Source organism: Passer montanus, unplaced genomic scaffold, assembly GCF_014805655.1.
Source record: "Passer montanus isolate IOZ18808 unplaced genomic scaffold, ASM1480565v1 scaffold18, whole genome shotgun sequence".
In the NCBI taxonomy this organism is placed as follows: Eukaryota; Metazoa; Chordata; class Aves; order Passeriformes; family Passeridae; genus Passer; species Passer montanus.
Window position 1 is genome coordinate 1427665 of NW_024365381.1, and position 24532 is coordinate 1452196.

The 24532-nt window shown below is 34.6% G+C and overlaps 1 protein-coding gene across 7 annotated transcripts in view; it reads left to right on the plus strand.

Annotated features, from left to right (window-relative positions):
- The window catches only part of HEATR5A (HEAT repeat containing 5A), a 64618-nt gene that overhangs the window by 7685 nt on the left and 32401 nt on the right, over positions 1–24532 (plus strand). For 6 of the 7 annotated variants that reach the window (XM_039705174.1, XM_039705173.1, XM_039705177.1 and 3 more), the window contains exons 2-15: positions 1993–2076; positions 3512–3758; positions 4562–4773; positions 7531–7639; positions 8154–8303; positions 8567–8738; positions 10714–10874; positions 13383–13638; positions 14733–14888; positions 15589–15839; positions 18207–18318; positions 19174–19326; positions 20582–20681; positions 21371–21480. In XM_039705174.1, the coding sequence (XP_039561108.1) occupies positions 3633–3758; positions 4562–4773; positions 7531–7639; positions 8154–8303; positions 8567–8738; positions 10714–10874; positions 13383–13638; positions 14733–14888; positions 15589–15839; positions 18207–18318; positions 19174–19326; positions 20582–20681; positions 21371–21480 (2068 nt within the window). In that variant the 5' untranslated portion in view covers positions 1993–2076; positions 3512–3632. Of the gene's footprint in view, positions 1–1992; positions 2077–3511; positions 3759–4561; positions 4774–7530; positions 7640–8153; positions 8304–8566; positions 8739–10713; positions 10875–13382; positions 13639–14732; positions 14889–15588; positions 15840–18206; positions 18319–19173; positions 19327–20581; positions 20682–21370; positions 21481–24532 lie in introns of those variants that run through there. The other variant, XM_039705179.1, reaches the window with a different exon arrangement.

Sequence of the window (24532 nt, forward strand, 5' to 3'; positions counted from 1 at the left end):
ATGGTGCATTATGTTGGTTGGCAAATGAAGATTTCACCAGGCATGTATGCCTTTTTATTGTGGTTGGCATAGCATCCATTTAACTTAATTAAATTTCACATTTTTCCCCCTGATTTCTTTTTCATATTGAGAAGCATAAAAATTACAACACTGGGGGAAAAGCACTATCAAATAATTCAGCATTTCTAAACGTGGATTTCTTGTAAATAGAGGTGCATCTTTACATGCTTAGGCTGTGCTTGCATTGATTTTCTGGGGCTGAGGATGGCCAAGCAGCTCCAGAACATTCTGGAGTTGCTGACAGAGCATTCAGTCTTTCCTGGTGCTTGACCAGCCCAGAGCGTGACTGTGCCACACCTCCAATTAGAGCAGAGTCCCACCCGTGTCTGGACTGTGTGGCTTTGGGGTTGATGTTTTCTTCTCCTTAGAAATTGCCTGGAAACATCTTGTATTCATAACAAGGACACATTATTAATCAAATGCAGTTCATTCTGCGCTTGTGTTCAGCTTTGCACTGTGAGCACTGTGCCTTTTGCTCTGTTCTCTGCAAAACCAGTATGCTGCAGGAGAACTTAATGCCCTACATTCTTGCCCTGCTTCTCCCAAGTTTGTATGCATGTGCCCTTCTTTTATCATTACTTTTGAAACTTCATAAGTGTCCCTGGTGTGCAGCTTACAGCTTATTGAAGGGAATAAGTGTTGGAAGGGAATAAGTTTTTTGGATAGGATAGGGAGTATGCTGCTTTCTATACAGGTTCATGAAATCGAGGTTTGCTTGTTTATCAGCAGTGGAAAGATCAGGTCTAGTATTTTTTAATTATTTTTTTTTCCTGGATGGACAGATCTGTTTCTGCAAAACTAATCCTTGCATAGTAAGCAGTCAGCCTTTGTAATTCAGTACTAATAGTCTCTTTTTTTTTGAGAAATGGTAGTGTTTCTGGTCATGTTAGCAGGTGTTCATTATAAAGATCAGCAACTACAGCAGAACATTCTTTCTTTGATTTAAGCTAAAAATAAATAAATTTATATTGGTTTTGCAAGTGTGTGCTTATACAATTGGAGTGTTTCATTTAGAAACAAGTTACAATCATAACTTGAGATGATGTTGCTTAGGGCTTTGTCTGGTCAAATGTTAGAAACCCCTGAGGGTGCAGGTTCTCCCATTTTTCAACACGGGTCCCAGTGGCCAATAATCCTTACAGTGAAAATATTTTTTACTATCAGGAGGTAAGCTCCCTTGTTTTTATTATGAAGTAAAGAATCTGTCTTCATCCACTTGGTCACCTACCCTTTTGAAGGCTGTGAGGTAATCTTGAACCGTTTCTTCAGCAGTCTGAACACTGGTTTACCAGGCAAAAAAACATTTGGATTACTCCGATTTATGTCTTTTTTATTTGTTTTCAGCATTAATATTTTGAAGAGTGATTGAAAAGTGAATGCTTTTTAAATAACATGCAACATGTATTTTATGTCCTACCAGAATAAGTTCAAGTTGAATGAGTTTTGAAAGGAAATGTTTTTGCCTGTAAATTCTAATATTAAAATTTTATCTGGAGGCTAGGAGAATGGGTTGATAATCCTCATGTCATGTATTGATAGTATTGTACATGAATTTTTCAGAACAGTTGAATCACCTTTGCCAGTTCTGCTGGTTGTTGGATAATCTTTGTAGAAAATTATTATGGTTATAATGCTGTTTGAACTTCCTTTTTATTGGTTTAGAATTAAACTGAGTTAACAAAACAGAAATGAGAAAGGTGATTTCAGTAGTTAAATTACCTCAGTTGTATGGTGTATGTGGTGGGTCTGTCAAATTTAAATGTAGCATATAAGGAGCTAATATTCATGGAGGTCCGGTCTTTTTGGATGAGCTGTTACTTAATAAACATTGTTGGTATTGCAAGACTTTGGAATTCTTGTTTTCTGTAGAAACACTTGTGTCTTATATGCTTTGATTCCTAACATTGATCTTTGTATTAATTATTTTCCTAGAAAATTGAGTCCTTAACATCTTTGATACAAAAGCCTGGAGCAGCAGAGAGACAGTTTTTACAATGAGGAGAAATTATCTGCTAGGTGAGTTAAGTGCCCATGTCTGACAGCAAACTCTGATCTTTTTGCTTGGGGAAAGCAATTGTGGGTTGTAATCCTGTGATGGGTATATAAATTGGATAAGTTGCTGTGGTTGTAGGTGGTTTAGATATGGTAGACATTAGAACAGGCCTTGAGTGAGAGGGAGAAAGGAGCATTTGAAACTTACACATGTAATTTTCATGCTAAGCAGTAATGAAACTCTACACTAAATTCTACTTTTTTGGTGTGTGTTTCAAAAATGTGAGGATAGACCTAAACTCTGTGAGTGTTGTAGGAGTGAGATAACTGAACTGTGAACTTCTATGTACCTAGGTAGAAAAAATATGTTCAGGTATAATGTGCTATGTATATTTAGATCTGCTTGCCGTATTATAGTGTGGTGCCTTGTCAAGCTGCTTGGTATTTCAGGTAGTTTTGAAGTGACAGTTCATGATGATAATTAAATGTGACTTTTTTTTTTTTGTGAGTAAATTTTACATAACAATGTGTAAAAAGTGGTAAAGGTCATCTTCTGCTCTGTGTCTGATGACAACCTGAGTACTAAATTATTTACCAAAGCTTTGTATTGCCCATTTACTGCTTAAGGGATCACTTTACACTATAATATTGTTACTGCATCAGAAAAACTGTGTTCAGCAGTCTTAGTGACCTCTGAAAAGGATAACTTGCTCGGGAGTTTAAAATATGGTTGACATTTTACCAGAATCTCCTGGACTGTTTTTATTTGTGACTCCTACAGAATATTCCCTTTTATATTTTGAGGCTGTATTGCAGGGGGAAGATAACATTAGAAGTATTTTCCATCTTGGTTTGCTTATCCACAATGTGGAAGTTCTCAAATAGTCTGAGAGACAAAAATAAAACATAGCTTCTTTAGAACTAGGTTTCAAAACAATCTTTTCAGGCTTGGGTTTGGGGTTTTTTTCCCAGAAGAAATTATTAGAGGTTTGCTCAGCAATGAAATTCTGGGGGCTCTTTATGCCTTGCTCGCCCTGAGAATACCAAAAGTGTTCGAATAATATGTCAACTTATATTTGTGATTATAATTAACAGGAGTTTGTTAGTTATTGGTTGTGGCTTTTGCTGCACTTCGTTCTTGATAACAAAATCATTATCTTTGAGGTCAGTTGGTCATTACTTTCAGGTATATGATTGAGGACTAGAAAACCTCACTTCATGCAAAACAAGGTGAAGGAATATCAATCCCAACATACTCAGATGTATATTTAACTTCAGTTGGCATATTACATCAATGCCATTTTCAAAAACATTTGGTGTTACTAAAGACATCTAAAAACTGCTATAATTTCCTTTTTATATTAGGCTTTCCTTTGAAATTTTCATTTTAGTAAGTCGAGCATTAATATTTTGTATTATGTGATTGTTGACTTTTTATTAACTTTTTTTTTCTGTTTAGGTGTTCAGACTTCTGATTTGCCAGATATTAATGAGGAAGAAAACTGATTAATGTTGTTTGGTAGTTCGTTGGATTTTTTTTCATTCTGCACTGTTGGGAGATTTGAGGAGAATTTCAAGGAATGGAGTTGGCTCACAGTTTACTATTTAATGAAGAAGCATATAACCAGCTTGGTGAATTTCAAAAAGCAGAGTTCATTTTTGAATGGTTACAGTTTTTGGAAAAGCTTTTACCAATGACTAGCAGAGTAAGTGTAATGAGACTTGAGAAGAAAAGCCTGTCTTTTTATTATTTTGTTTAAAATCAAAGAGCAGCCTGCAATGTTATTTGCCTAATATCTTGTAAAAGTACACTGAGTGTTAACAGGAGCTTTCTAAATGTTCTAAGTTCTTGGTTACAGCCCTTCTAATGACAGAGCCACTTGTACAATGAAAGGAATTTTAATTATTTTTAGCTCCTATTATTACTGCAAGATTTTGAAGCCCCATTATGAAGAATATCAGTAATGCTTCCACCTAATGTTGCACAATTATTTGATGCTTCTCTACCAAGTAGGAATGTAACATCTTTCTCTTTGTTGTTCTTTAAAAATGTTCCTAGTTAAATGATAAAAGATCTGTTTCCAGCCAACTCTCCAATTGGTTGATTCACTCTTTAGTATATATTGAGTAGGTTATGTTGACATGTAAGAATAAACTAACCAACAAATGCTATTTAAGGGTTGTTATTTGTGATGAAAATACATAAATGAAAAACAGTGCCAGGTTCTTTTTTTTTTTAAGAGTATTAAAAATGTATATAAGACTGGATAATTGTTTTAAGGGAAGTCCTTTCTTTTCTAATGCTCAAGTCTTGAAACTCAGCTTCTTTAAAGTTCACATACTTGATGTCTTTTTTTTGAGTATAAAAATGCACAAGAATGTTCATTTGTAGTTCAGAATGTCATTATCAGAATGGTAATAATGAAAAGTAAAGGGCATTTGAATTAGTCATCTATAACTAACTTTTAAATTTAACTGAACTTTAACTGATTACTGATTTTATTTCCAGGCTGATATAAGGGAAAACCAGAAGAAACTGGTTGAACAATTGACTTCTTTATTAAACAATTCACCAGGACCTCCTACCAGACGGCTTCTTGCCAAGAATTTAGCTGTACTTTATAGCACTGGAGACACTTTTTCTGTGTACCAAACAATTGACAAATGCAATGAACTCATTCGGAGTAAAGATGACTCACCAAGTTATCTGCCTACAAAACTGTAAGTGTGTTTTTACCCTCAAGCATCAGATCCAGTAATAACGAGACAGGTTTAAGTGGTGAGATGCATCTGAATTCACTGCCACAAAATACATAATAAAACAAGGATTGTGCTGGTAGTCCATGTTGCATAGGAGCATCAGGAACCAAAAGGGTAGAGGACACCTGGTGTCTCCAGCCAGACAGTTGAAAATTAGGCCAGGGAGAATACCAACAATGGATAACAGAGTTATGAGAGAGCAGGTGCTTCAAAAACAAGGAAAAGGTAATAACAGTGCTGAGAAGAGCAGTAAAACAGACAAGCACAACTGCAGGTATAAAAGACAGTTACTGAGAACGTTTCTTAATTCCGGTGGGAAACTGGATATAGTTAAAAATGCCTGAAATGTTTGTAACTAAATACTGAAAGCCTAACCAACAGAGCAGAGAAACATAAACTGTTACTTCAGAATGTGAAGCCAAATCTTTGTGTCCAGAAATATAATGAATAACCTTCATTCCCTAAATTATGCACATCTCTCACTACAGTGAAGCAAATTAAAGATGAAGGTAATAAAGATGAGATAGAAGATAGTCAAGATAGATGAACATCCTTTTGCATTAATGATATGGTATTGAAAGAAGAGCAGGATGCTGAACCTGTCTGACAACACAAGTAAAGATTCCTGAAAATAGATTTTGCAAGTAGTAATTTGTATTTTCTTATACCATTCTTTTTGTTTCTTTGTTGTTCCAGTTGACCTCTTGTACAGTCTTTTGAGTTAGAAATAACTTTGCTGTAAAGGATCTTAGTCTTGCAAAGTAAATTACTGCTATACTACATTCTTAACAATGATATGCAATAACATTAGAGTTGAGTTGTAGTGTGGGACAGAGATCTGCAGGTCTTCCCACTCCAGCTGTGATGTGCCACACTGGAGGAGGGAGGGATGGGGCAGGCCATTGGCAGTAAAGCAGAAATGAGAGATGAAGCCAGAATGCTGAGTAGTAGCTGGGGAGAGAGGTGGCAGTGTACACTACCTGTTCCTGGGTATGTAAGCAGTGGTAAGAAGAGGAAGAAAGAGATGGAGAAAAAGGTAATTGTAAAACATTATTTTCTTCAAAAAAGTTTTCATAAAGGGATTTCTGGTAGAACTGACACGGAGATAACAGGCTACAGAAAATAACTGGAACTACAGAACTGTGTGTTGAGTAAAATCTTTCATCCTAGGTTGCAAATATATGAATTATTGGTGTTGAGTGTAGAAAAACTGCTTTTTTTGTTTTGTTTTGATCTTGATTAAATGTTGTCTTTCCCATCTGTCCATATTTAGCATGCATGCCCATGTTGTCTCGTAGCAACACTTCACCATCAGTGTTCACAATATGTTGATACACCTGGGAGCTCCTTTAAATACAGATTCCAGTGAATTGGTCTCTTATCTCATAGATTATCACTTATTTCCTATATGTGGAAGACGAAAATGTTTTAGGCAAGCATTTAAACAAAACCTTAGTTAGGTGCTCATTTGCTACTAAATCTCAGCATGATGTGAATGCTCTACCAAATCAGGTAAACAGGTCATGCAGCATGAATGCAGCTTATTACTTTATTAAGGAGAGTACCTGTGACCATCAGATGCTCAATTTAGAAGGGAAATTGGAAAATTGTAATTTCATGCCCAGGCACACAATGAACAAAATTTAAATCCAAATTTTTGGTGTGTACTGAGTTGGATAAAAGCAATAACAAAAACCAGGTTTTTAATGAAAGTAATATTGTAATATGGTAAGAGATAAAGGATACTAGGTTTGCGTTTCTTACTGTGCATTCAGGGAATTATTGTAAATATTAAATGTATTTTTAAAATTAAGAATTTATTCAGTATGAAGAATTTAAAATTATATATGTGGAACGTGAATTCAATTGGGGAATAAGCAAAATGTTGTTTTGCTGAAGGGGATGCTGAGCAATGTCTACATATTTAAGTAGGTCTGGAAAAGAGCTGAAAGTTGATTAAGCATACAACTCTTTTTGAATTCAAGAAATTAATTGATTTATAGATCTGTTATAGATCAGCCAATACAAAACCAAAGTGTTTTCATTAACTAATTACTAAAATTACTAAAAGGAAAATGCTCTTTCATTAGGCACCTCTTTTTCTTTCTTTTTCCCTCAATATTAGCATTTTTTGCCTTTAATAAAGGAAAGGCCAGTGAGCACACAGAGTCCATTTGTCAGGTATTTCACCTGAATGTTAAATTCAGAATCCGTCTACAGTGAAAGAGACGTGGGTTTATAGTTTTATTTCCTTCAAGGTATTTCCTTATTACGTACTGTGGTACATAAATGACAAAATTGTAATTACTAGACCATTTCCAGTCTACTGTCAACCATCAAGTTGTAAATAAACTTTCCCTAACTGCTTCTGGCAGCATCTGCTGCAGCATGGCACAGAGCATGCTTAGTAAGAAGTTAAGGTTAAGGTTTAAAGGTGCATATGAGAACTATTCCTCTTGTAAAATGTCCTGGAAGGTTGTATTACCTGAATTCTTGTATTATCCAAGTTACTTTAGCAATTCTTGTATCTACATTTCTTCTAGAGGGTATGTGCCACATACAGACCTTTTTTTTTCCCTTTTGATGATCCACTTACATTTTTGGGACATCCTGTTTAGTTATTTTGCTGTTTGCACATTGATTACTTCAGTTGTCTTAATCCCTTTCATCTCTTAGTGCATCCATTTTCACGCGTCTTTGGATTTGCTTTTGTTTTAGTGCTGCGGTGGTATGCTTGGGCTATTTATACAAAAAATTGGGAAGAATTTTGGGAAACAGTTTTACTGACACCGTTGGGAATGTGCTTAAAGCAATGAAGAATGCAGAGGTATTGGAACAGCATGTTTAAAGAATGATTGGAAAAATAAAAGGATTTTTACTGCTGGTAGCTGGACCAATGAATGAGAGAAAAAAATGCATGATACCAAAACACAAAAAAAAATTGTGAAAAGTCAGATAAAAATGTGTCTACATTCTAAAGAAATCCTAGAGTTAATGGATTATGACTGTAAAAGGATGGATCACAGCTTTTCTTTATCTGATTTCATGAAACTACTTCATAAATTAGAAAATTTAATTGTATTGTTGATGAGAACATTTTTTCTATAGCTTGTACTTTGTTTTGGGCTTTATACTTGTAATTATTGTTTTTCAATAGAACATAGAATTACTATTTTCATTTGCTTGTAGAGTTTTGGGGTGAGTTATCTGCATTAACTTATTTCAGTATAAATATATCTCTAAAAGACCCAGCCTTTTTACCTATTTCAGTAGTTGGCATTTTGTATTTCCAAGGAACTTAGGGTTACAAAACTTCAAAATTTCTCTTTTTCATTTTTCAGTCTCAAGGTCGTTATGAAATCATGCTTAGTTTGCAAAATATATTAAATGGTTTAGGAGCTGCTGCTATCCCCTGTCACAGAGATATTTACAAAGCTGCTCGATCGTGTTTGACAGATCGATCCATGGCTGTCCGCTGTGCTGCTGCTAAGGTAAACTGCTCCAATAGCTCTTGTAAGTAGCTCCCTAAAACATAAAATTATGTTTTAATGATAAATGAACATGAAAGTAGAAACATTCTTTGTTTATGTGTGTTCCTTTGATATTAACTTGGCAGAAAAAAAAAAAAGTAATTTTAGTATGAAGCAAGGTGCTTATTTTGTTAGGGAGAACTCATTGCATTATATAGCAAACTGAAATTTTTACTGAGTGCTTTTCCATGTCAAAACACTTTTATTTCCCTTTTTTTGTCTAGTGTCTTCTTGAACTTCAGAATGAAGCACTATTTATGTGGACTACGGACCTGGATAGTGTTGTTACCTTATGTTTTAAATCCTTTGAAGGTTCCAATTATGATGTACGATTAGCGGTTTCAAAACTTTTGGGCACAATATTGGCTAGAGCTCTAACATCTAAGCAGATAACAGGTAAAATATGTGCTTTCTTTGCTGATACCTCATTTGCAAAAATCTGTCAGATTATAATAAACTCTCAAGTTCTGTTGAAGCCTGAAGTAAAATCACATTGTAAGCTTCTTCCAAGTGTTCATATCTCTGGTTTGGTCTTTTTTCTAACCTTTTTCTTGTGAAGTGCTGTTTTTTGGTTGTGTTTATCTATCTATCTATCTTTATAAAATAATGAACAATGGAAAGTGGTTAGAAAACTTTTTCTCCACTATGAGATTGTTGTTGTATGGAGAGAAATTAGTAACTTTAGGAACTGAAAAGCAAGATTGATTTAAGCAGTTTAGAAATAATTAAGATTTGGGGCAGTTCTCTCTGTCAAACTAAAAAGTTAAGGATACCTTCAAGCTGTTTTTCTGCAGTAGTCAATACAGCATCTGGATTGTCAGTGGATAGCAGTATAATGATGATCAGAAGCAGATATTTGCAGGCAGTTTTGTTCACACAACAGCTATGTAACGGTTTTTTCTGATAGACAGGACTTGGGTTGACTAAAGCATCCTGGCACAAAGTTATCATCTCCAATTCTTTGTGTGATTCAGACTGAGTGGTTTTAGTCTTAGAAGCCCCAAGCTAAATGTCGAACTGTAATCTAAGCAAAATATAACAGGATGCAGAATAAGTGTGATTCAGACTGACTGTTCTGCTTTTAATGACAGCAGAGAAGACCTTCAGTGCAACAACCAGCAAAGGACAAAATGGCATGCCTTTCAGCCCAGCTTACTGTCTTTCAGAATACTTGGGGCTGTGTTATTTGCATTGTAGACTCTAAAGTCTTGGTTTACAAATTATTTCCCCCAGAAATTTTTGGAGAGAATTGCTATGTTACAGAAAAAAACCCAGCACTTATCTTTTCTCAATAAAATAAAAAAAAATAAATTCTGACCTCTTTATAGACTCATTAGTTGCTTTTAATCTATGTAAGCAATGTACTTGTTATTTCTAAGGCTCTAAGATAAGGTTATGTAAGAAGCTTATAAATTATTTGGTTGTCTATTTCAAGGAGTTTCGTCCTTATTTTAGTTATTTTTAGTTAAAAAGAAGTTAGAGCTAAGTGGGGCAGAAGCTAAATGGGGACTTGAAGGGGCTGGAGGAGACATGGAGGGGGCAGTACATGAAGAAATTTGTACTCCTGAAATTTGTGCATTGTGTCTGATCACCTGCTGATATTGATTGGGTTTTGTTTAATTTTTTTTTCTGGACATCTTTATCTCCAATCCTCTCATTCCTTTTCTCATTTGAATCCTTGAAAGAGAGTGAAAAATGCAGTGAAAATATTAGGTCAGTTTGCACAGTGTGCTGTCATCGTGCTAAGTTTATATGTACATGTCCCAGCATGGATTTTAAATAAACTTTCTATCAAGAAATAAAGCATTGGAATAGGAATTGGGGGTGGATAATTTTCCTAAACAATTGCAAATATTTTATTTTTCTCACTCTTTTAGAGGACTATGTTCATGCTAAAGTGACTTGATATTTTTTGTAAGAGGACCTGTAGCTGTGTCTTTACCTGGCTAGGTGTAGTAGAGGGGAATCTGCCCTGTCTGAGGTTGGGAATAGAGGTTGTGTTTGCTGGTAAGCTGGAATATGTAAGAACTAGGGCTTTCAGGAAGCTGTGGGTGGTAGGAGTAGACCTTACAGACCTTTTTGCAGAGGGAGCATAGATGGTAAATACTGAGGGTGGGTAAATGTAAGTATGCATATTACTTAAAGGTAGTTAAAGCAGAAAAACTTGAGAAATACTGTGTTTTGCTGGAGCACTGAGAGCTAAAATGTCCTAGTTTCTGTTGTGAAGTTATGCTCAAGCAGTATTTGGATTTGATTGTACTACTGAGTTTGTGCAAATTATTTTTACTAAAATTAAGACAGTTGAATCTCTGCTTCTAAAATGTAGCAAGATTTTTGAACTGTTTCTCTAAAGATGTACATCTGTTCTTAGTGTCCACCAAGCATAACTTCCGCAGAATCTCTTTGGAAGATGCGATGGAGCTGTTGGGAACTGGATTTCTGCGTGGAAGTTCTGGATTTCTACGAGCCAGTGGTGATATGTTGAAAGGGACCAGTTCAGTCAGCAGAGATGTTAGAGTTGGAGTCACCCAGGTTTGGATTACATCAGCTATGATTTACTGAGATTGCCAAACATTTGTATAATTGCTTTGTTCTGTATATATCTCTTCTTTCATCCTTTTTTTGTATTTGTAATGAAATTTTGTATTTCAAAATAAGGATTTACATCTTGAGTCACGCTAGAAAGAAAATATTTCTGATGTTGCTTATTGTTTACCCGAGAGTGTGACATTTTAAAAATTAAATATGTACTACTTGTGACAGCTTCACATGATATGAATTTCAAATGAGAAATATAAATAAATTCCTTGGTTTTTAATTTAAAACTTACTTCCTAACATTTGAAAATTAAAGAGAGAAGTTAGAAGAAATGTTTGAACTTGAAATACTTTCCTTCTGTATAGGGAATTCCAAGTCTAGTTCTGAAAAGATGGTTCTGCTTTGAGGAAGTGCATGAAAAGTAAGGAAAACAGAATTTAGTGGAAAAAACCCAGCATCTGTCTTGCTGTATTCCAGGATGCTTAAAGCATAGAACCTTGTAAACTGAACAGGACTGAAGCCAGGCCATGTAGTGCCTACTGGTAAAAAGCAGTACAAAATTTTCAGATAATATTCGGATAATATCGGGTTGGCTTCATCCTGCAAATATTATCTTAAATGTAAACATGCTGAATAGCAGATATTCAAATGTGCAACCTGTGACTCAGTACTAAAGGTCATGATGAACATTTATGTAGAAGTAGCTATGATTAATTTAGTAGGTTAGTCCCACAGCTGTATGATAACCACCTTTGCAGTAAGGGAGTTTGTCAGTACATTTCAACTTCTGTGCAAAAGATCTTTCAATTAGCTTGAGTTACTGATACAAGCTGCCAGATTTTGCAGTGAAACAGCTAGAAGGTGCTACAAATTGTCTTCTGTGTTCAGGTCATGCCGAGTGGAAGCATTAACTTTTGGCAGAGAGAACAGAAAAGCTAGGCAACAATAATACCTTGACAGCTATTTGCCTAGAAAATGCATGCCAGAGATTTCCAGAATGTTCTATATACATGGTAGTTTTATTAGTTTTCCAGGAATATATCAGATATCTCAGTTGAATGTTTTGACTATTTGTTCTGGTTTTTGAAAGTTGTCTCCTTCTTCATGTGTATCTATGTTAACACATGTGCTAGACAGTACACTCATACTGTACCAGAACAGTTTAAATAGTGCAGTGTTTCTACAAAATAAAGCTTGAAAAATTGTGTATTTATCAGTGCTTGTGAATAGAAAACACTTGCAGTTAAAAATGTATTAATTAGTGAGTTACAGCCTATTATGAATTTAAAAATAAGAGAGGCTCTGGAGATGACTTCTTACGTATGGAAGATTTTATACTTGTTCAAGCCAAGTTCAAGACAGAGTTTAAAATGAAGCCATGGCAGTATCACTCTTCACAAATCTTTATTCTGTTAAATTCCTCAGGTTTCAAATCTGTAAAACCAGGGTAATGTACTGATGCATTATGATGCCTAAGTAGTATTTGTCAAGAGGAATAAACTGCTAACAGGATCTAATAGTATAATTATTTTGTCTACAATAGTTCCCTTTCCTTTACATGAGTAATTTTGTTGTGAATGTTAGACACAAGACAAAGTAGGTATGAGGCAAATACACAAATTGATTGATATAAGCTGTAGTTGAAAGTAGATTGATACAAGCAGTAGTAGAACATTCCTTTCTTATGAGGAATTTTGTGTGCTCATTTGCATATTCTCATTTTTGTATTCTGTTTTCTTGATCTATTCATTAAAAACATCCAACATATGCACATAGAAGGCAATTGTATGGGAGCTTATTATGTGTCGAAATAAATGGTCTTGTGGTGATTAGGTTTGTAAAGTGATTCTGCATTCTTTCTCTTTGTGATGACAGTCTTTTTATGGTACCTCCATTGCACGGCAAACTATTAAAATTCATTGGGTTGAAGAACAGTGCTTGGGGGCTGCAAATATTCCCTGATACAGACCCTTTAATAACCAAATTTTCTCTGGGTTATGGGTTATAGTTTTGTAACATAGTAGTTCTTAAAATGCATTCATACATTAAATTTGGGGTTCATGCGCAGAATGTTAAATAGCTGAAAGCTGTTGTTCAGTGAGACCAAACACAATGTTTTACATAACAAGTGCCTGTGCAGGGTAAACTGCCATTTCTCACACTCTGGAATGAGATGACATGGGCAAGCAGCTTGAAATAACTTGCAGTCAAAGCAGGCTGAATATTAGTAGTGCAGAATCACAGAATATGCTGAATTGGAAGGGACCCATAACAGTTTTGATAGTAATTTAAATTATTTAAAAAAATTAAAATAATACATATTATAAAAAATTTCAGAGTGAGAACGTATGTGATTTATGGATTCATAAGTTTATACATCATTACAGTTTAATGTTCTAGTTGTGGCAATGTGAAGATGAAAAAAATAAATATATAGGATAGTTAGCAGTAAATTTCCACGTATTTTTCTCTAAAGTGGGTTTCTTTTGACATCTCTTTCAGGCATATGTGGTGTTTGTCTCTACATTAGGAGCACAATGGCTTGAAAGGAATTTCTCTGCCTTCCTATCCCACATTCTAGACCTTGTGTCTCAGTCTCACCCTAAGGCAGTTCAGAGTCCGATGGATGCTGTCGGCTGTCGCCGCTGTGTTTCATTCATCCTTCGAGCTACAGTAGGAGGCCTGCTTGGGGAAAAGGCTCAGATTGCAGCTGCCAAGGAGATTTGTCAGGCCATCTGGAAACTGAAGAAAGTTGTAGGTACGGGTCTAACAAGATTATCCATTCGGGCCTCTGTTTTTCCTTTTTTAAGTGATTGTCCAACTACCAAATCCAGAATCGGCAGAAATAGAATATATAGTGCTGATTTATTACCATGATAATGTAGAGGTCTTTTGATGGACTGCTTTGTTTTTAGCTTGGGCTGGTTATTTGCTTGTGTGTGTCTGTGTGTACCCACATAAGTATAAACAGATTTTTTTAACACTCCATTCCTGACAAATATAATTTTAACCATTAACACATGAAATAATTGCAATAATAGTATACAGACAGTATTGTAAAATAAGTTAGGTTGGCAGATAATGCATGTCCAGTCAGATCCTGCCTTCCTGTTCAGAGCAGTTAACATTGCTGAAGGTTCAAAAAAGAAGCTTTTTTCCTAAATGACAAATGAGCATTTCTCCTGGAGAAAACAGATGTCTTTCATGATAAGGTCTTGTACACTGCTTCCAGAAAAAGCCTCTGATCTTCCACCATTGTCCTTCTGGAGAAGAAGAAAGAAAATCCTGAACATAACTTGTTGTCCTCTGGTGTACATGTTGTATCTGATTTAAATATCTAAATGTTTTGTGTCTAAACAGACATAATGATTTGTGTCTCAAAATATAAACTCTCAAAAAACATAGGTTTCCCTCCCTCCCTCTTCATTCCATGTCTCTGCCTTCTCACTTGCCCTTGCAAGATTTCATTCTTTTCTTCCCTTTCTTTTTTCCTACAATGCAATACAATCAGGCAAGTAATATCAAAGTATGTCTTCTTCAAGTTACTTTTGGTAGGAAAGACAGTAGCACTCTTGTTGCTAGCTACCATTCCCCATCATGTAAAGATAAGCAATTTGGTATTTTCCATTCATCCACACTCTTGGTCTTACAGATGTTACTACACCATCCTTTTGATAAAGGAAATGTACTTGTTTCAGTGAAGATAGCCCTTTTTGAAAACAATAATAAAAATGGTAATGGTAAAAGCTCATTTAGTAATATAAATTACTTCTCCTGACAAAAATATTTCTCCCATCTGTTTGTTAGATTTTGGTAATGATTTCATGGTGCTTTTCTGGTATGTCTTATCAGATGCTGCAATAAGTGATGGTAATTTGGAAACAAAAATTAATACAACAGATCTAACAGCGAGTCAGCACGTGCTTGTGTGTGCACTTCAGGAACTTGGAAGTCTCATTCATGGCTTAGGAACTACAGCAGCACCATTACTGCAAGACTCCAGTACAGGTACAAGCCCTGAATTATTTTGTGAACCAGAGTATAAGTTCAGTTTATATTTGTTTGTTCACTGTGATCTTCTTTGATTTCTTATGGCTATTCTTCATGTGTTCAGTATCCTAACCAGGATCCTCTATAGTTCTTGTATTATTTTCTGTTTTAATCCAATGAACTTAAAAAATAAAAAAAAAAAAGGCGAGGGGGAGGAGGGAAAGTCAACTGCCTTACAGGCTATAGGAAAATTTCAGACATCGCCCAAAGAGTTCTGTATGTTTCCTAACCTGTACAAGAATGTCAAGGACAAAAATACTTTATTTAATTTTGCTCCATTAAGGGTTGCATCACTTTGTAATGTTTATAATAAAACAGATTGAGCTGGGTACCTTTATTGTTCTTACTTAGCTGCATCCATGGCAGGGATTTCTACTTCCTTACAGAAGCCTACAGATATTTTCTATGTATGTTGGAGGATAACTGTGCAATATGTTAAGTTTTCTCCATAATGTTATATTTCATCCAGGATAAATTTTTCTAAAAAGAGCATAATTATTTAAATTTGTTACAATTATTTAAAAATAAGAAAATAGACTTTTTCAAGAGAAGTATAGAAATTGGATCATGTTGTTTGCCAGTCCTGTGTTTACATTTTTGCTTGTTTGACAATCTGCTTGCCTCTTTCTTAAGTGTGTTTGTGCATATTGTTTTTCAGGTGTTCTGGAGGCAGTAATTTCTGTCATTCTTCACCCCAGCATTTCAGTTAGACTGACAGCAGCGTGGTGTTTGCGCTGTATTGCAGTAGCACTGCCCTCTTATGTGTCCCTGCTGTTGGATCGTTGCATTGAACGACTCAGTGCTTTGAAGTCCTGCCCAGAAGCAGTAACTGGCTATAGTTTTGCTGTTGCTGCTTTGCTGGGTGCAGTAAAACATTGTCCTTTAGGAATTCCACATGGAAAAGGGAAGGTATGGTGTGAATACTTTTCATATACGCTGTTGTTATATGTTTTTTTTAGTGGTATTTGCATGTTTTCTTTGTGACTGATCACAATACCCAGTGATACTGATGAGATACTTTGGTTCCTCAAGAAGAGGACTTTGAAGCCTACCATGACTCAAATAAGCACGCATTTTTCTCACATGTATGAGGAGCAGAAATTCCTGTTTCTTGGGAATGAGTCTCGGGTGTACAGGGTAGTCAGTGCTTACAACAATAACTGCTGTTATGGATTATCTTGAAAATCTTTGGTCAATTCCAACTGATAGACACTTTTGTTTTGTTTTACAGAATATAACAGAAATCAGCTTCTTGCATTAACTCAGTCTAAGATGCCAATCTCCTCACTAGTGCAGATAGAAGATGCTGTGCTCTGAAGTTTTAAGGATATGCAGCTGTAGAAATAAAAACTGGGGGAAGGAGCTGTTTCCATCTTAATGGGAACTTTATCCACTGAGAAAACTATGGTGGATCAGAAATGTCAGCAGTACATGCTAATTTTTTTGCATAATGTAGAAACTTACATTCTTTCTTCTGGAAAGAGCTGTTTCAGCATCAGTGGACATTAAGAACATTCTGGACATTCAGAGTCCTGACTGATGAACTTTTCCTTCTGATTGCTGAAAGGTCATGCAGAGAGAACAAAATGAATGGAGTTTGCCTACTTTTATAGATAAGAAGTGACATTCAAATACTATGTACCTAAGCAGAGCTGAAGTTTCTGTTTAACAGAGAAACATAATTCTTAACAAAGATTTCTTTTAGAGGAATATAATAGGATGAAATAGGGCTAGGGAGGAGGTATGGGAGGGCACAAAAAAAAATATGGGAGGAACACTGTATTCAGTACTAAGCTGGCTGGGGGAAGAACAGAACAGTTGACAAAAGCCCTTTTCTGCTCTCTCCTAGGAACACTGCCAGATTCCAGACTAGTTTCTCTTCTGAGGAGCAGAAAGAGACCAGTGTTGAGTAGAGCAGTTTTGACAAGGGAATATCAAACACAGACAATAGTGATCTGTAGAGAAGCTGTTCTGTATTAATGGATTGTTCTTTGAGAGGGCAGTTAGAGTTGCAGGCGGAACCTAAAGTAATTAGTGAGTTTATATATATATAACATTCTGTTCTATTGCTTATAAATCAGTTTTTAAAAATTCTTCAAATATCAGGCATTCCTACTAGTACACAGAGAAAAATTGTCAGAAATAATTAAATTACATCCATTCTAGCATCTATACTTTATAGGTAATGTAAGTATACTAGGTTTTTTATGATTTTTAGTAGTAAAATTAAAAAAGGTACAGTTTTATTTTAGAATCAAATGTATTAACTCTAGCAGAAATTTATACAAATACATTTTGTCTTTTTCAACCACCTGGTAGCATTATGGAACTGGGAAAACTAATACTTTCAGATTGGAAAAAAGATGTCAAACGAAGTTTTGGAAGTGTAAAAACATAAATGAAGCAAACTTTCATGTGCAACCCTTCATAACATTTTAAGTGTGAAAAGAATTTATATAAGGATGTTTTTTAAATGGAAGCTTTTTAATTATGCTTTTGATAATGACACTTCTTACTTGGAATACTGACTTATAAGCAGTTTATTTTGGAGACTGGATATAATGCAAGATATAAGATATTTTTTAGCATATGTGAAACATAATTTAAGCAAACTACATGCAGAATACTTACAGCATTTGTAGCCATTCTGTGGTAATTGTACATAGGCACAAGGGTGTTTCTCAATGTAAGTTGTAGGTACCTTTTGGTAATAAGTGGAGTCACCTTGCATTTAGCACATAGTGGGCATGTGCAATTATTCTGTAGCAGCTAAAATAGGATTAATTCTAACTACACTATTTTATTTGTCAGTCATATCATTTGTTGATTTGAAAAATAGTCAGAGAGAATGGTAGACTTTATTCTGCAACAAGGATAAAAAAGATAATTAGCACTCTCAACCCTTCTTCTGAGCTGTAATTCATAGATGTCATGCATGCATTGTGACATAAACAGAATATCAGATCACTTGCATCCTTCCAATGCAGGTTCCTGTGGAAATTATCAGTTGTCATTTTACTGCTGATAGAGGAGAGGGTACAAAGCAGCAAAGGAATTTATGTAGTACTCCAGAGAACTGCTGAAGCCGTCCCAGACTAATACTGAAGCCAGGAATTGCAGCTTCATGAGCTTGAGTTTATTTCCATAGTGTAAGAGGAAGATGCCACTCTTCCTCTGGGAGCAAGAGAATAGGATTAAGTATTACACCAAATAGTATTGAAAAAAAATTGGTAACTACCAAAATGTGATTCTCTGTTTTTCTCTTTTACTTTGAAGGTAATCATGACAGTAGCAGAGGATTTGTTGTGTTCTGCTTCTCAGAGCAGTCGCATTTCACTGCAGCGAATGCAGGCTGGATGGCTCTTGATAGGTGCTCTCATGACATTAGGTAGTAGCTTTCTACAATTCTTCTTAATCTACATTAAGGTGTTCAGTGTTCTGTCTCTGATTTTTTTGTTTGAGGTTTCGTCTAATTTACTGGTGCAAAATAATTTAAAAACCCCCAAATGTTGAAATATTTAGAAAACCTTTCTGAGATAAAAATGTTATCTCTTTCAAATTTACTATTGGGTGTTCACTGGGAGCAGTGTCAGAAAAATAGTGATTAGAGTGGGACTGTTGTTAATTAAATGTAGATAATATATTTCAAAGTGAATCTAACCAAATGTCCTAGTGGTCATGAAGAATTTTAAAATAAAAAAATGAGCTAATACTTTGTATTTCCTTCTTGTTAGGCATTTGAAATCTTACAGAACTTTTCAAGATGTATTACTAGTCAGATTATTGACTGTGATCAATAAAATACTAATGAAGAATGTATTTTATTGGCTTTGGTCATATATTTAATGTCTTCAGGTATTACTTCTGCCCAACAACAGCTTTTTTTTTTTTTAATTTGTTAACATTGTTATACTTAATTAACCTAAAACAAATGTTTGCTTTTCTGAACATTACTATTGATCTTTTATGCTGGTGATCCACAGGGTCTGTACTTTGTAACAAACAGACATTGTGGTTGGTTTGGTAATGTACTAGTAAATGTGTCAATGGGTATTTAGTTATTTACTGTTTTGGTACTTATTTTTCATATATATTTGAGAAATTATATGTGAGAAGGCTGGAAAGTAGCATATGGTTTAGTTCACTCATGTAAAGATTTTGTGAACACAACAAAAAAGAGAAGGAAAGAAAATTTAAGTTTTATTAATCCTTGCATTGGCCTGACAACTGCCAATATTTACAGGTCCTGCAGTTGTCCAACATCATCTCCCACGAATCCTGTTACTGTGGAAGTGCATCTTTCCATCATCTCCTAAAGACCTGGAAACAGAGAAGACACGAGGAGATGCATTTACCTGGCAAGTAACACTGGAAGGTCGTGCTGGTGCCCTGTGTGGTAAGCAGGATTTACTGTCTTTCTCTGCATATTTATAATTGGGCTCTTAATTAATTTGCTTTCTGAAAGAACAAGAACACTTCATACTGATTTTTTTTCACTAGATGGTAAAGGCTATATTTCCTTCCTATATAGCATACATGCTTGTATATCAATGTTTATATATATGTTTCATCTTGTAGGGAAAAAATCCCAACAAAAGAAACAAAACCAAACAAAAAACCAACCAAACAAAAAAAAAACCAAGAGAGGTTTTCCTCTCCTTCTTCTAATGAGTATATATTCAAGCAATAAATGATAATCAGAAAGGTTGCTTCTCTTGTTTAGCAAACAAATCACAACAATGACTGAAGATCCAAAGCAGGGGATGTTCTGTTGTTTATACAGTCTATTATATCTGGAAAACAGTGGTTCTGTTTTCTGCAGGCAACTTACAAAATAGAATTGGTGAGTCATTCAAACATGTTTGTGAAAGTGGAAGGACTTGGGTAAAAATTACAATTAGGTAGTTGTGATTCTCAACCAGGAAAGAGCACTTTGAATGTGGCTGCTCTCTGATAGGCTGCAATTTTTTATCATGAAATGCTGTGAATTTGGGGTTTCAAGAAAATACCCCAGTGATCTTCAAATACTGAACGTGTTTCAGTCTTGTGTTCTAGAGTACTAAAGTGTGCTTTGCTTTCCAGAAATGTGAATCCTGGTATAGTAAACACCCCTCTGTCTCAGTATTAAGATATATCACAAAGTCTGGAATTCAATAGTAATTTCATTTTAGAAGTACATAAACAATTAACCTTTAAATATTTTTTCTTTAGAAAATAGGTATTTAATATGGTATATTCTCTAGGTGCTTTTGGAAATGAAACTCAAGTTTAGTTTTCTGTAAATTATATACATATTAATTGGTTCCTAGAGTATAGTAATTGAACTAAACTTCAGTGGAAAACTAGTAAAGTAAGCAGTAGGTCACTTGATAATCCTCCTTTTTTTTTTAATAATTATTATGGAATTACCATGAAGTTCAGTTACTTACCATACTTAGTTCTTAAGAAAATGCAATAAATAATTGCATTTATGTATGCAATTAAAAGTCAGGATATGACTGTCCAAGCTGAGACACTGAAGTGCATCTGACTTTTTTCATTTCTACTTTTATTCATTTTTAGTTATGTGGGAATGTAATTACTTTGCTAATGTGATTTTTTTTCTTCAAATATCTCACACTAAGTAAATTAAAATCCAATTCCTTTTCTAGCTATTAAAAGCTTTGTTTCCCACTGTGCTGGTCTTCTTACGGATGAAGTTGTTCAGAGACTTCTTCCTCCTCTCCCAAGTGCTGTTGATTTATTGACACAGTAAGTGTGTGTATAAAACTGTAATTTGAAAAGCTGGAGTAATCTGTATTTGATTAGAGCCCTTTCTAAAGAAAAAACTTTTCAAGAGACAAAAATCAGTGTTTATGTGCTTGCAGATTCCAGTGTTGTGAAAAATCTAAGGAACACTTTCTTGCCAGGGTTTTTTAAGGTCGTTTTTGTATACTGCTTTTTTAATAAAACATACTCATTTGCATTTATATACCATTATTTTTTATTAAATAAGACACTAAGTTCAAAAATATGCTTTGAAAAACATCTTTTGGATGTGGATATTTTTTGTATTTAATTTCAGATCTAAGCTGGAAAGGGTTTTATTAAACTTTTGCCTTTTGAATATAGAACAATTTAATGCATTTGGGTTCTAAGCTCTAACTTAGAGAACTATATCCACAAAAGTTTATTGTGATAAATATAGGTACAATCAAAGGAAACAGAAATCTTGTTTGTTTCTCTAGTATTAAATGAAAATAATGCTTAGAAATGGACAACAGACATTCTGTCAGAACATGTGAAGTAAATTGGTTTCCTTTTATTGTTCTTTGTGCAATCAAAATGTACTTCTAATATGTATAGATTTTAAAAGCATTCATTAGTGTGGTACAAATAAAACTGGGGTGTTGCATAACTTAAAGTCCCTCCTATCTATAATGTGCTTTTTATATTTTAAGGCTTTCTTCAATATACAAATCATATGGAAATTCCTTAAAAACACCATCAACGGTTTACAGACAGAAACTGTATGAATTACTAGCAGTATTGCCCCCAAAGGCCTACGAAGGTAGGTATTTCCATACAAGGAGAAATCCATTAAGAATACCATGGGCTCATTTTAAAGTTTTTGTCCAACACATATTGAGCCAGCAAAAATTAGTTCTGCCTTTTCTAAAAAACAAACTATTCACTCTATTTAAGTTTGATGAATTGTAGCAAAGTCACTGTGGCTTTGAAAAGCTAGTGTTCATGATCTTTTTTCCCTTCTAATACCAATGCAGACCTCTGTTACAAATAGACCCTTTCACTCTATTTTTGGCTGGTACTTGAGGTTAGACAATGTTTCAGTTTCCAACTAGTTGAAAAATTTATTTTCTTTTATGCTTGTTTTATTTTTCCACTAAATCCTAATTTCCAAAGGTTTAACTTTACCTTAAACTAATTGGATATAGACCATTGAAAGAATTAAAATTAATTTATTTAACCAAGTATATATTAGAGATACATTACTCTGATCCTGTGCAGATTGTGGATAAAGGGTTTGTATTTAGAGAACAATTTCAACAAAATCTGGGGATTGGCCTACTTTTTATAGGAGAACATAACAAAAAGAATCTAGGTCTCTGATAGATTAACTATGCACTGTAGGTGGATGGGTCTAACTTTCAGCTAGAATATTTAATATCTTTGTTGTCTTTAACTCATTTGTTGTACAGTAGTTTATGGACTGCAGTAGGAGCCATAGTGTTTTTGTCAGCTGTGAAGAGATGCAGAGGGTATTCTTCAGGATAGAGACGATATGGAGCAACCATGCTCTGAATTAGCTGTGTCCTCTGTATTTTGGAGGGAATCCTTACTCAAATAATCTGCTCCATCTAGTGGTAACTGCTAAGGGAATTGGGACAAATCCCTTACCTGTACCTTAAAGCTGTTCTCATGTTAGAAGTATGTATATAATGAAGCATAGTGTATAATACTCACTTGTGAATGAAAATTACACCTCCACCCCTGAGAGCAAGTTATTCCTTTTGTTCTTGTATTACAGGAATGACATGTTACAGAATACAAATATTTGGGTATGGCTGGTTTCTTGTTGTGTTTGGGATTTTTATATATGTTCTAACTTCACCACAAATACACGGTGTTTTACAGTGTGACCGGCAAAATGTACCTCTTGTGAGAGAGCAGCCTAGCTGAGAATGCTGCATTCTAGTACAAAAAAATAAAGAAAATGCTTGAAAAGTTTATTTATAATAAGTGGACACCCTGCTGAAATCTTTGAAAATAGTCTTAGAATCAAAGCAGTAATTTGACAGGTGTAGTCTCAGAAGTGTACACGCATGTGTAATACAGAAGTATGAGAGTAGGGAAGGAATGGAAATGCATACATTGCCAGAACTTATTTTTATATATCTTAACATACAGGTATGCATAATTTAAAAATGCAATGAAAAGTTTCTAAGGTAAAACTTGAAACAAATACCATTCTTTCAATCTTACTTGCAGTATGATAGCTTCATGCAGAAACTGTATGTATTCACAAATACTGGGAATTTTTAAAATAAATTGTGTGGAGAAGCAATGTCACTATGGAACTCATTATGCTTTTTTTCAATGTCTACATTTAGTCAGTATAAATAGGAACAATATTAGGAGTACTCTTGTGTTGCACAGCAGGGCTCATTTTACATGGCTCAGAGTGACACACTGATTGAGAAGCTTTTGCCAGTTCATGGTTTTATTTATTTTGTATTTGTTTTCTTCAGTCCAGGTAGTTAACCAGATGATAGAAATCTGTAAGTTGTTTTCTTCTTGAGAAAATTGATGATGGAAACGTGTATCAGGACTTGTAACTTCTAATACTTGTGAATAATGTGCAAAACTTGTTTTCTTTAGCACAAGAGGAGCAAAACAAAATAGCCAGGAAAATAAACAGTTGAAAACAGACTATTCATATACCTGAACTTCTTTGTCAGTGCATGCATTTAAATTTCTGAGGCCTGAGATACTATGATTTAGGCTCTGCTTGGTCCTTTCCTGCTCACTTTCTGCCTCTTCAGTGTTTCTTTCACTGCTTTCTGTCATCATTAAAAATCATATCTGCTCAAACAGCAGAATTTTACAAAGTTTTACCATGAGTGTGCATGAATCATAATTTATTTTTTGCATTATTTCAGCAGTGGCAGATATGAGAAGAACATATTAGGTAAACTTGAAAATCAGTGAAATACATTTAACATGTTTTAGTTGCTGTCTTCCTTTGTGTATGAATGGATAAGACTTGTAATTTATCTGATCCAAAGTATGAACTTGTTAAGCTGAGGAGAGCTGGTTCTAAGATGACAAATCATATTTGTGATCATTTTCATGTGTCATTAGTTTTGGATTATAGTGTTCTCATGTTTTCAAGGCTAAACATTTATTTCTTGTGAGTTAATATAAAAGGTTTTATATTGTCCAAATTGAAAATTTCACAAAAATAATTTCAGTGGCTTGAATTCTATTAGATTTCTTGATGTTTTCTGTTGTCTGAAATTAATATGTTTTGTCAGACAACTCATTGGGGTCCTTTTCATTCTTCAGCTTTTTTGTGCTTGTTATGTTCCACAGTTTAAACCATAAAATTGAATACAGGCACTTTACTTCTTTCTTAATAGGTTGGGATGAATTGCTAGAATGCTGAAACAGCATTCTGGGTTAAAATTTTGAACTGTTTTACATTGGTGTAATATTGTTTAAAGTGTTGAAGATTGCCAACTGTCCAGGACTAAAATAAACCTTTATTTGGTTAAAAAATGCTGGGTATCTCCATGAAATTTTATTTCAAAATCTGGTATTATTCATAGGAAGGGGATTAAAAAAAAATTTTAATTGTCATGGTGATGAGTAATAATGAAAGAACAGTTTCTAGTTGTTAACTATAATAATTTTTTAAAGGCTCAATTTCCATTCCTTTCACACATTATCTGTGGACTTTGCAATACATTTGATAGTGCAAACATTTTGCATTTAGATTTGAATAATGTTTTCTGGAAAAAATTATGTACTTGCTTAATTAGCCAGGGAGGCAGGCCAAACAAACAGATGCCTGCAGGGGAAACAGGCTGATAGGGCCAGGA